This window comes from Trachurus trachurus (assembly GCF_905171665.1).
Source record: "Trachurus trachurus genome assembly, chromosome: 6".
Taxonomy (NCBI): Eukaryota; Metazoa; Chordata; class Actinopteri; order Carangiformes; family Carangidae; genus Trachurus; species Trachurus trachurus.
In genome coordinates this window covers 18,844,514-18,857,310 of record NC_139897.1, presented here as the reverse complement: position 1 = coordinate 18,857,310, position 12,797 = coordinate 18,844,514, and the positions used below count along the sequence as shown (strand labels likewise).

Here is a 12,797-nt window from a genome sequence, read left to right as displayed (position 1 = left end):
GGAGCGCCACGTCCACGCCCTACATCCTGACATGCAGCACAATGAGCATGATCCTCTCTCCTTGTTTGTTTTCCCCTTAAAGCCTCATTAACTGACTCTGTTCTATAAAACTGTGAGTTCTCCGAGTCAAGTGTTCCATTCCTCACACATAACGTCCCGGAGAACAAGTTGAGATCACCGGCTCCTGGCTGGACACTCCTCAAGACCTATAACCAAGAGAAATGAATAACACAACACAGAGATCAGAGAGGAGAGGTTGCTCTCAAGCAGCAAAATTGCAGGGGTGAGGGGGAATTGGAGCATGGAGGTGAAGTGCTGTACAAAGTTGGGTTTCTGTTAATGGGCTTTGGGGTGGCTGTTTTCTACTCTAAAGTAGCTTAGTGGTTCCAATTTTGGTCTCTTATACTGACCTCACTAAGCCCAATTTTCTCATTCTTTTTTCCTCCTTTCTCCCCACCTCTTCTCTATCTCTCTGACCAAATTATTTCCACCACTGTGGCACAGCCTCGGTTCTCCCCTGTGTATAATGATAGGAAGGATAAACTACAAAAAAGAAAAAGATCAAAACAGAAACCTTGTTGCCATGGAGCACCCCACAACAAACTCTCTGTGTGAGACGCTTGGTCTGGTTCATTGCCCGCGTGACTATCTCTCAGTCCAAATGACACAACGACAAGGGTCAGTTTATGATAAACACAAATGAAGGGAAGGAAATGCAATTACCCAACAAACAATCTCATGTCAGAGACCTCATGACTCCCTGTTGGAATCAGAAGTAGATGGAAAGTCTCCTTCCTCCTGCATACCATACTTTTCCTCTGTGTCTTCTTCCATGTCCTTCTGAGGTTTCCATTATGACTGTGACATTTTTTTTATTTATTTTCTTGCCCAGTGTGGTTCTGTCTCCAGAGCAGGGAGCTTTGTCAGCAATTACTCAAGGAGCTTCCAAAGCTACTGAAACCAGCTCCAGTTCCACAATTTAATTTTCAGAGTTTGTAGCTACGCTTATAGACCTCACAGCTGGAGTCTACAGTCTTCCTATTAACTTGCATGGGCTAGATGAGATTTATGGTCTTCAGAGCTGTTGGGATGACGGCATGAGACTATTCTGAGACAAATCCCTCTCACAGCATTGAAAGAGAAGGTGACTTTGTTCAAACACATTGTGGTCAGTTTCTGATTTATCTTCAAAGAAAGGTCACTTGTTTTATTAGACAACTATTGAAATAAGTAATTGGGCTCTCTGTGTTCAAGCTTTTGAGTCAAGCAGTTGAAAACCAAAGTAACATGTGTACTGTAGTAATGTTTCTGAAGTTTGCAAACATTTGGCTGATTTTACATTGAGCTCAGCATGGATTCACGTGAAAAGCTGAGCTGGCAGATATTTTGCATATGCTGTAATTTGGACGAGGCCGCTTCCTATTAAAACTTTGCCTGGCAATCATCAGCTATGGTCTGATTCAGAAAAAGAAAAAAAAACTTCAAAGTTCCAGATAGAGATTTTCAGGCGGTTTACATTATACTGACACTACATGCTGTGCAGACTGATTGCACTGTATAGGGTGTTCCTGGTAGGTACTGTACATATGGGCAAGTTCATGCTGCCTGCTGGATATTATATGGGTGTTGAACTCACCAGGTCACACATGCTCAGATATGCATACCATTTCACTTGCATCCTATCTATAGATGCCCTTGAGAGTGCTATAATAATCTTTACTTTAATGTGGCTCCTTGATGTTGCCATCTCCTGCAGATGGACTTTTTGCTGTGGGATTAACAGGCTGTAATATGATGTGAAATCCAAGTCATTGTCATCTCCAGCCAGGGCAGCCATAGCTGCATAGCTTCACTGGGTGGGGACCCAGAAGGACAGATTTAGAGCATCATACAAAGTCAAATGTATTTGACCTGATTTACTTTATACATTTAGGTAAATCAAACACAGGCAGGGACAATTTAGAGTGTGGCTTAAAAGCAAAGAGCAAGGACATGTAAGCCAAACTATGTTAGATATCTCTGAATTGATTACTTGAATATACTATGCATTGAGAAATGCTTTGAAGTATTTGGAGTTAGGTGGGTTGTTGCAAAAATGTAATGCAATTCTAGAGGCACTGCATCTCTTTTAATTTAGCCTGACATACCTATAGGCATATAGATAATGTCTTGCAGAAGTCTGATCATCATATGTAAACAAGACCGTTCAGAGTGACTTATATGCTTAAGTCAATTTTAATGTATACTGTACATCTTTTATCATATTCAGGCTCATTTGGACTCATTTTCTGTTTCATATTATATTGTGTAATTATCACCATGTCTATCTCGCCTCTTTTTCATTTCTCTTGCTCTTTCAAGTAATAAAGAAAATGACTGGTGAGGTAAAAGGACAGACATGCCTCCGCTCCTCTTAAGGGACACATAATTATGCATAAACACAGTGGCTGAGTGCAGAGCAAGTAGTTAACCTTAAAAAGAGTTCATAAAAACAAGCTGTCTTCATGAGTGGAGTGCTCTCTTTAGAGTGCTGCACATAAATGAGAGCATTTTTGCCGTCCAGTTTGACACTTCCTTGCACTATTAAGTTACTAAACTGCACATCGTCATGGCACTCTGCTGCAAATCTGGCAACAACAGTTGTCTTTGGCTTTGAAAAAAAAAAAAAAAAAGCTGCTGCAGGCATCTGTCTTACCTGTGAAAGCAGACGGCCTAGTTTCCATCCGCTGCACCTAATGGAGACGGCAGGTTGTGCCATGATAGAGTGAGACCATTAACTTTTTTGGGGAAAAAAAGAGCTCACATGTTTACTCTGTGTCCACTGTGTAACCATAGAAATGGAATGAATGTGTTGCCATGATTAGATGGTGTATTGAAACCACATGGCTCCATCGTCAGACACCTTCATTCCCCTTTCTGTAAGAACCCTGGGATTTCAGAGACAACACAAACAAGTCAAAGCTATTAATAATGAGCTGATCAGACAACGTTTTGTAGCTACTTGCTTTTATAAATAGCCTCCGAAATACTTTCTGTAACGAATGTGCAGTCAACAGTGGATTCATTCTTGCTCGCCGTTAAGTGTAATGGCTCCTACTGTAGGTAATTTGTTTTGCCCCTGCAATACCACTCCCCTCATGTACTAGGTAATGAGATTTTACTGTGCACTGTGGGCAGGGGGGCCATTCTTTTTGACCAACCACAGTCACTGTGGTGCCAAATGAGAAAGCTCTATAATGCAGCCAATGATGAACATGATCTGTGGGTCATGAGAAAATGTTTCCCTTTGGGATAATGTGGCCACTATAACAGTAACATGATGGATGAAGGTCTCAGCAGGATTCTGTTTGTGTGGCAAGGTAACCAAAAGTACACTCTCCCATAGAGCAAAAATACTGATGATAATAACATAAGAGAATCGAGTTATATATTGAATCCAACATGCTACGACCTTTGTTAGACATCACATGCATTCATATAATTTGGTCACTTTAATTTTTTGAAACCAATGGTGAAAAATTGCAGCCAACGAGGACACTGTGATCACAAATCCTGGTATCCTCGTCCTTTGTGATTTTTATGCATGCTTGAGATTTTTCTTACCCAACCCCAGTATAATCACTGTGTAGTTGTGCAGATTTACATAGCTGTGGGGCTTCAAAGATGAACAACTCTCTCACTGTCTTCTTTACTGTATAATGGTCACTTTCATGACTTGTGGTTCCCATCAAAGAAAGAATCCCACTGGACACATTTTCTGGAGGTCAGGCTACTTAGGCTCAAAGTTCTATTTAGTTAAACTTAGTTGCTCTCTCCACAGGAAATAGTGCGTTAGTACTCAGTTATTTCAGACATGAATATCTTAAAGAATATTTCACAAATAGACCAAAAAATATACAAAGATGTGCACAGAAAGCCAAGTAGACATCTTTGGGTGTTAAAGGGTGCTGGAAAGGATGTTATCTCAAAAGAGATTAGTCTTCAAGCGATTATTGAATAAAGGGGGATACCCCTAGCATTTGGTAAGGAACCATAGACAAGATCATTTCTGACTGCGACTGCCTTGTGTGGAGAAATGGCATTACAAGATGACATTCCTTGGAGGAACGCAGTGGCCAAGAAGGAGCATAAGGCTGATTGAATATGATTGAAAACCACACTCAGAAGTTACTCTGAAGCCAAGCCTTAGTGAATTTGATGGGTAGCCAATGTAGACTGATGAGGAGCGAGAGGAGTGACACATGCCCTGTTGGGTTGATCAAAGACCAGATGGGCAGCTGCATTCTGGACTGCTTGAATAGGTTTCACTGTGCAAGAAAGGGAACCCATGCACCTGAAGGCTGTTGCAATCTCAGATGATTAATTGGGAGCTTGTTCAAGACACTGCGTAGAAGAAAATCAACAAACGCAACGCTGAAATTATATAAATAGTGAGACAATGTGTAAAAAGACACCAAAGGATGCATGCAGTCTACACTGTGTAGACTGCAGCTGCTGTTCCTCTGAAAATACTAAAGCATTGTCCGCATTAACCTTTAGTCTTGGGTTTCACATAATAAACTATTAGGCATCTGGACAAACAGTAGAGAGGTGGTGAAAGGTGACTAGAAGCTGCAGCATGGCAGGCAATATTTCCTTTCCCCCTCTCTCCTGCTTGTTTTTTTCTTTTTTTCCCCCCATATCTTCATAATAAACCCTTGATTTCAGTCTGTTTTTCTGTTTCCCTACCAAACACATGCACAGGCTGGAGAACTGTCTGCTCATGTGCCCCTTCTATGGTCTAAGTCCTGCTGTTTTAGGAAACTGCCAGGGATATTTGATTCTCCTGCTCTCAGTCGTTTGATCTGTAGTCCCTTTTAGCTCTTGCATGCAGCTCTGAGTCCCAGTGGGCAAAGAATAACAAATGAATTAATTCCAGTGATGCATCCAGCTGAAATAAAACACACCCAGGAGATCATACGAAATAGCAAAAGGAAAAAAAAAAAAGTATCTTGAGCAACTGTGTTTTCCCTGGCTACTTCTCTGTTGTTTTTGTAATGTCTTCAAGTTTGAAAGCAGGTTTGCAATCAAGAGTAAAACTATTTAAAGTAATTTACTCCTACTCTAATTTTGTTGCAATTTGTTTATGTAGAGCATGTGAATGAATCTATGACAGTTCAGTTTATGTCTGATGGAAGTTAGGAGAACAGAGTCATCAGGAAAACACAATATTTTGTTGATACCATATTTGTATATAATGTTGCAAAGTGGTTACAGGAATGTAAATACACTTTGGGAAGAGTATTTGCTTTCTGTGGAAGATGGTGATGAGAGGACTGATGTCAAGTCCAAATTTGGTGTATTCTTAACTGTCATTGACAGTGTAATGGCTGAACCGAAATTAGATGTTTTGGCCCATTAAGGAGTTTTGCTTTGAGTCACCAGCTGTGCCCATGCACCCTTACTGTTAAGTCACAAAGCACAATTCCTACTGCTTAGCAACCTTGACGAGATGTAACCGTCTTTCACAAAAAGATGAGGTTTTAACCGTTGGTTTATCATGAGGTGTTCTTGTGAATTCTTGGGCTTTCTGTTGCCATATTATTACAGAATAGGTTGGGCTTTAACAGGCAAGGCAAGGCCATTTTATTTGTATAGTTTGTCTCAAAGGATCCACTTATTGGAGCCTTTGTTTCCCAGGACAAGAGGGCCACCATTGAAGGAGCCTTCAACATCAGACGGCCTAGCATGGCTCAGTCCTTTTTACAAAATACCTGTAGTGAAGAAAAAGTCTGGCACATGTTGTTTTGCTGGTGTGAGCGCATAATCTGGCGTGCAGTTTTAACTATTTTTCATTATTTGTCCTAAGCTAGAAGTCTTTTTACTGTGCCAATATTTTTCACATATTGCAAAATATCAGAGTATTACTTTATATCTTCTAACGACCTCTCTCAGATTGCTATTGTTAAGCACACAATGCCTTCTCAGACTTCACACATCTGCTGTTTTCCAGCTTAGCTAGGTGTGAACTTGAATAACACTGACCTCAAGATTTTTAAGACAATGAATCCATAAGTAATGAAACACACATAAATTCTATCACCACATCGTTGGCACCAAAAGTGTGGCTGGCACATTTCGCCAAACATAAACTGATTGTTACGCGCTTTCCCTCATTGTGTGTTTATGCCTGTATGTGCGTGAGTGTGAATGTCTGTGTGTTCATGTGTGTGTGTGTGTGTGTGTGTGTGACACCATAATGAGTTAAGCATAAAGTGCTGGAGCCTGCTTTCATTCAAGAGTGGTGACGTCGTCCTCTGAGCGGACTGAGGGGAGTTTTGGGAGACCACTGCAAGTGGAACTCCTTGCGAGGCTGGGCTGTAACTTGAAGCCAAAGAAAAGTTAGAGAGAGAGAAAGAGAGAGAGAGAAGCTGAAGGAGGAAGGCAGAGAGAGAGGGAGAAATGGAGGGCGGGGGAGGGAAGGACTGAAGGGCCGAGAGAAGGTGATGTCAGCTGAGTTCAGAAAGTAAACAGAGTTCCAGACTGCAGCATGCTGTCTGCGGGACGGGAACTGCAGCTGGGGCAAACCCACGGGGGCACCAACACAGTCCCCTGGACCATCACCTTTATCTCTGGGAAGGAGGGCTGGTTCCTCTTCATCTCCCTCTTCATCCTCATCTCCTTACCCCAAGCGAGAACCTGGCCTTATGGTAAGACACTGACAAAGACTTTACCTTCACTGATCTTATTTTTCCTCCCTCACCGTACCTCACCTCCTCTTGGTTTATGTCCTTTGTTCTCAAAAAGCCGGCATCAGCACTCTCTCTCCATCCCCTCTTCCCTTCTATCGTTTAAGAGCATAACAGCACTCAGCAAGGCTTGTGAAAGAAGACCCACAGAGAAGCAGTGATGTAAAAACCTTTCCTCTTACAGAGGCAGCAAAGAGAAACAGCACTGACAAGTTTGTGCAGCCTTTGTCTTTACAACTTTTATTCTTATAACACAGAGTATGTGATTGTCCCATGTGGATTTTTTTTATTGTCCCATAAAAGAAGATACTCATGATCTTCACACTTTTTTCATCTCATAGCAGTTGTACTTTGTCTTTGTGAAATCAAAGTGAGGTTGTTTTTGTTCTCTTTAAAAAAAGAAAAACCTTGGATGCTGCCACACATTCCTTAAGGTAAAATGAGGCGGTTGGAGTCCTAATGGGGCTGTTGAATCTTGGCACATAGTCCCATTTGTGCCTAAGTGTTGTGGGTGAACTCGCTAACAAATCAACATTAACTCTGCCTGTTTACCCTTAGTGACCACTTGATCTCACAGGAGGAAGACATGAGTCATGTTTGAGTCGATCACGTTGACTGTGGTAATGTGTATACCATACCCCATCTCCAAGACTCCCAACCCAACCTCTGCCCTCTGTCTGATTTCCCTCCGCACGGTTACCACATCATGTAGTAATACCTTCAATTTGTAATGGTGGTGAATGTGGAGAAGTGTTGGGTAGAGTACAGCTGTGTTAAAGTTCCGGCAGATTTACTTACTTACGTTGTCAGCTGAGTTACTCTCAGCACAGCTTGTTTTGTTGTACTGTATAATCAGCTGATGATAGATCTTTTCCACGGCACAACCTAAAATACTTTACATTTTCAAAGCCTATAGCGAAGGTGTTTATATGCAAATCCTACCTTTATGGAAATGTCTGTTTTTGTGTGTGCCTGTGTTCATATCCATTTGTGCATGTTTGAGGCTTTTTTCTTTTTTGACCCATGTAAGGTTTCCTGTTCATGCTCCCCCACCGACATGACTCCGGAGATCCTCTGGTCTTCTGACACTCTCTTCATGGTGTATTTAACTTAAGTCCACAGGGAAGCAGTCGGAGAATGATATTAGAGTGGAGAAAGTGAAATCTTGGCACAGAGTTTTGTTACGAGTAAAAAAAAAACATGGCCACATTAGGAAAAACGAGTGTATCAGACACCGGACCCAGCCGTCCATTCCAAGTTCAGTGGCTATATCTTGAAAACAAGTGTGCACAGCTCAGACTCCTGTTTGACCTACATAATGTGTCTGTGTATGGACAATTTGTGGATAGGATATTTCAATGGGTTTGTGGTTTCCTACCGGATGAAGGTTTATTTAAAGCAATCTGCAGGACGGACACTTGGGAGCAGTGCTTGGGGTTGGACTGCACTCAGATACGCGCTGCCCACAGAGCTCCCCTGGGAGTTTCCCTCTTCCATGATGGCTAAATCACTTCAACCTCAAAATACCAGACAGCTGCTGTGGGCAGTAGGCAGTAGCCCATACGTGTGCACGTATGCACTCACTGCTGCTGTAAAAACAACTATGTTTCCATGATACACAGCATGAAATAAGCACCATGTAGTCAGGAGGAAACTATTCATTCAGTACTGGACTAAAACTTGTTATTTTCATCACTTTCTTTCCAAACATTTTCTCACATGGGTTGTCACTTCATTACAGCAGAGAACAAGTATGATCTAATGTGTGACAATGGCCAAATACAAGTGAAATTGTCTGACTTACTGGATACCACCAGGGATAAGTGAAAAATGTGTTTATTGTGTAATTTGAGTGAGCTGAACGTGAAAGAAAAACTTTTTGAAAAATATGAAAAATATTTACTTGCTTGCAGCCATGGCTTATTTCTTTCATTGATATATTTTTGATCATACCTCTCCAGTAGCCCAGCCTCAAAAACATGAACATTGTTGTCAGACCATTAGCCACTTAGTAATACGCTTGCACCATTGGTTGTCCAGCCAACTATTTGCATTTCCTCTCTGGTTATTTGGCCTAAACAAGTAGTGTTGCCAACTCAATCACTTTGTTGCTACATCTACTGACTTTTCAGACACCTTCAGCAAAGTTTTCAAAAAAAAAGTATCCTCTGGACGAACCTCACCTATTTCCCTATGAAGATAGTCACCAGAATTCCCCCCATGAGTGCGTCAGTGGACTTTCCCTCCACTGGCACACCTTACTGTGCTGACCACAGGGCAGCTGACGTGAATGAGATTCCAACTTTCTCTCAGAGTGATCATTTTACAAGTAAATATAACCAAAAACAATGCAGCTGTTGTTTCTGGTGACTCTGTTAGATGTGACCGCTGGTTAACAGTGTTAATGAGATGCATTTAAGTCAGCATTTCATACTTATTCCATTGGCTATCAATATAAACAGGAAAAAACAGAGTAGCACAGAGTAGGAGAGCTGCACACAGATAAAGGGCTGAAACTGGCCAACACTAGGATGCAAATAGCCTGTGATGCAGTCCAGCCATATACTCAACTCTGAGCATATTGAACTAATCCCAGAATTCTCGCTGGAATCCACTGCATTGTATGTGCCTGTCCAGCTTTGTTTGGAGTTAAAAATAGCTTGGTGCTGTCAAACAAGACAATATACAAGCTGATAAGATACAGTGTCTGAGCAGTGAGCGAGACAAAGACAAGCCAGGAGAATAATTGGTTTAAATGCCACAGACAGCAGTGTGCACGGCTGCATTTCTGATAACACATGGATATCAAATTAGAGCCTAATTTCACAAGTTATCTGAGAGTCTGAAGGCAGCGCTTGGATGTGAATGTGAACTTGGTCAGAAGCGGTTGCTGACAAAAAATCATAACAAACAAAAAAGCAGATGTCGACCTTTGGGATTTATTCTGAGCTGAGTTCAGAGGAAGTTTCCTCCTGAAAATGATGACAGTGAATGAAGTGGCTGGAGCTGATGCAGGCTTATGAGGCACATGCAAGGTCAAATTCAGCTCCTGCAGCACATTTTGAATGCATATCTGCAAGCTTGATATTTGAAAAGTACATTAATAAAACAGAAAAGAAAAAAATAACAACGATAATGTGGATGTTTCCTGTGCTCAGCAGAAGCCAGGGTTTGTTGTGACTCTTCTTCTACAGGTTATAGTGGGTCAGCAGGGTAATAAGGTCAGACTCTAGGTCACAAGATCTGAATTGCCATGACGACCTCTGTATCCAAGGTGATAATTATGTCCATTAGCCACATCAATGGTTTGCAGCCGAGATGTGGCCTTTACTAAACTGGACCTGCGGCTTTTTCTGATTACAAGGAAGCAGTTTGTGACACATTGTGGTGTCCAACAAGCAGAGCAGCGGGGTGTCTGTTAGGATGTTTGACTTTCATGTCTATGGCTTCTTGACATTCATGTTGAGGTGTACATGTAAGAGCACAACATCTGGAATGGAAAAAAGGACATACCACTTACATAAGACCAGAAAAGCCAAAAACCCACACAAAACTCTGCACGCTTAGATACAAAATCAAGGGGAGGGGGGAGAAAAAAAAGAAAAGAAACGTTTGTGATCTGCTGTTAAATTGTTTTTGTGGCTTAGTGCCAGTGCTCTCTCTCTCTATTTCTCTCTTTCCCCCTCTTTTTCACACACACATACACACACACACACACACACTACAAGAAGTTATGTGTGCTCTGTGGAAATATGTAGACACAGTCACATACCAAAAACACCGAAACGAGACAGGTTAGATAGTTGGATAGGAAGGGTGCTAGACAGAAATGAGGCGCAATAGAGAAGCAAACTTTGTTATCGGATAAGAGAGTCACCTTTCTGACAACTGTCAACACTTCCAGCTTGTGATTAAGTATACAGGCCAGGGGCACACAGCGCAAACTGAAGTTTTGTGTTAAATTGCAGGTTTGTGAAACAGAAGATAATGATAATAATGATGATGTGTGACATGAGCACGGCGGTGTCATTTTCCTCTCTCGCATTCAAATAGTTTTCACAGTGCCTGTGCTTTCAGAATTTTATTTTTAACACAACATTGTGCATCTCGTAACTTCTGCGCAAACGCCCCTTCGCTTATGGGTTTGGGCCTGTGCATGTGCATTCCCACCACACCTGTTCGAAATTTCCCCAAACTGCTGTAAAATCCCACGAGAAATCGGCCCTGTCCAGTCTGTAGTTACCTGCAGGTACAGATGTGTGCTCACAGATGTGTGTGTGTGTGTTTTTATTTTTTATTTTTATATGGCAGTAAACTTTATACTCGAAGAAATGAATAAACTGCTCGGATGTGAGCCAGAGCACTGTTATGTAAAATAGATCCTCAGTTGCGTTGTGTGTTGTGAGTCAGTAAACACTCATTAAGGAGTGGAGATACTAGTCCAGCAAAATAGAGATGCATTCCAACATGCACACAGCACTGGGGGAGAAACCTCTGAGTCACGCTTCAGAGAAGAACATAACAGCTTTATCAGCAGAACACGAGGTCAGCAAAAATCTGTACACTGTGTTTAAAGAGGCAAAAAGCTGGTGCTTGTGTTTATTTACCTCTACAAGGAGCATAGAAAAAATAAGCTTATGGCAATCTGAAAACTAATCCTATCACATACTGGAGGCATGTGCTGTCATGTCACTGACTGTCTGAGGTCCAACTAAAGATCACTCTCCAGCCTTGCCTATTCCACTCTGAATCATCTTCTTGAGTGTGCTGAGGGCAACCACAGGAAGTCACTTCTCTGTCTAAGGAGTAGACACACAGCAGCGATCCATGTAATGGCAATACCAGACCGGCACGTAAAGTCTCTTGACCCTTTCATGTTTATGTCCTATAAATCAGCTTTCACAGTCTCTGCGGCCAGCGTCCTTAACAGGCCTCAGCGAGGAAGCAGGCAAGCTGTCCCGTAAGGACTGAAGTCCGGTCAGCACCTCTTAATCCTCCATGTGGCAGGCATCACACCTTTTAAAACACTGTTTTCATCCTGCACTAATGGTCACAGCAGCACAAAGAGTGGCAGCAGTTTACAGGCTGAGGAGTAAACTTGGCTAGAAACACTGTTGACAGTGGCCTTAGTCCATCCAGAGTCTCTTGTTTGACATTCAAGTCCGACTTGTGTAATTTCGGTCATAATGCAATCATAACAGACGTAGTTGTTTGAAGGGCAGTTGCTTCCAACTACATTTTAATGCATGTGAGTGAAAGCAGAACAGTCAGGCTACTGTAACAATTACGAACTTTATAAACAAAATAATCCCCAGAGTCGTTGCATTGATTTAAATATTATTATTATTATTTCCTAAAAGGGCCCTCCTCAGTGGATTGCGACTTTTGATAATTGATTTTTACTGACATTACAGAAAAAGAAGATTATAGGCTTTTATGTACTTTGAAAAAAAAATACTAACATGATTGTATTTATGCCTATTTGTACTTTCCTCACAGCACGGTGCATAATACCAACCAGTCTTTGCCCTGTGTCTTCCTTTTTTGTCAAAACAGACTAAACACGCACGCCATGCCCATGCTGTGGATTTTTGTGGTTCTCACTCGTGGTCAAAGTAAATCCACAAAAATGACAATCTGAATAGAAACCATGAACTTCTCTTTTTCTCTCTCTCCCACATGGAGACAGACCAAACTAAACAAAAGACAACTTTAATTTCAATAACAAAGCCAAGAGGTCGTAAGTTTACTTTCATTTTTAACTGGGGGAATCTATCACTGCTGGGTAGCGTGACAGGCTGGTCACCGTTTAAGCGACTAAATAGGCCAGTGACTTGATATCAGTCCTGAGATCTACCACAGGGCCATGGCAAAAAGAGAGCAGAATGACACCCTTGTTGTTACAGACATGCTGCATCTGGTTTGAGGTCAGTGCGAACAAATCAAGCTGAGTCCATTTTTTATCAAAACAGTAGATGACCCTATACGGGAATCATAAAACAGCCTGCTGCAGCTTTGTGAAGCACAAACCGTGTCCTTAAATAACCTGTATTAAAGTTGACCTAGTGG

General features: G+C 41.7%; 1 protein-coding gene across 4 annotated transcripts in view; it reads left to right on the top strand.

Moving 5' to 3' along the window:
- Positions 1-12,797, top strand: part of pamr1b (peptidase domain containing associated with muscle regeneration 1b) — a 61,877-nt gene that overhangs the window by 32,949 nt on the left and 16,131 nt on the right. The window contains exon 1 of one of the 4 annotated variants that reach the window (XM_083973273.1): positions 6,476-6,689. The exons of 2 other annotated variants lie outside the window; for them this stretch is intronic. In XM_083973273.1, coding sequence (XP_083829399.1) covers positions 6,530-6,689 — 160 coding nt within the window. In that variant the 5' untranslated portion in view covers positions 6,476-6,529. Of the gene's footprint in view, positions 1-6,475; positions 6,690-11,227; positions 11,274-12,797 lie in introns of those variants that run through there. One more of the 4 variants, XM_083973276.1, reaches the window with a different exon arrangement.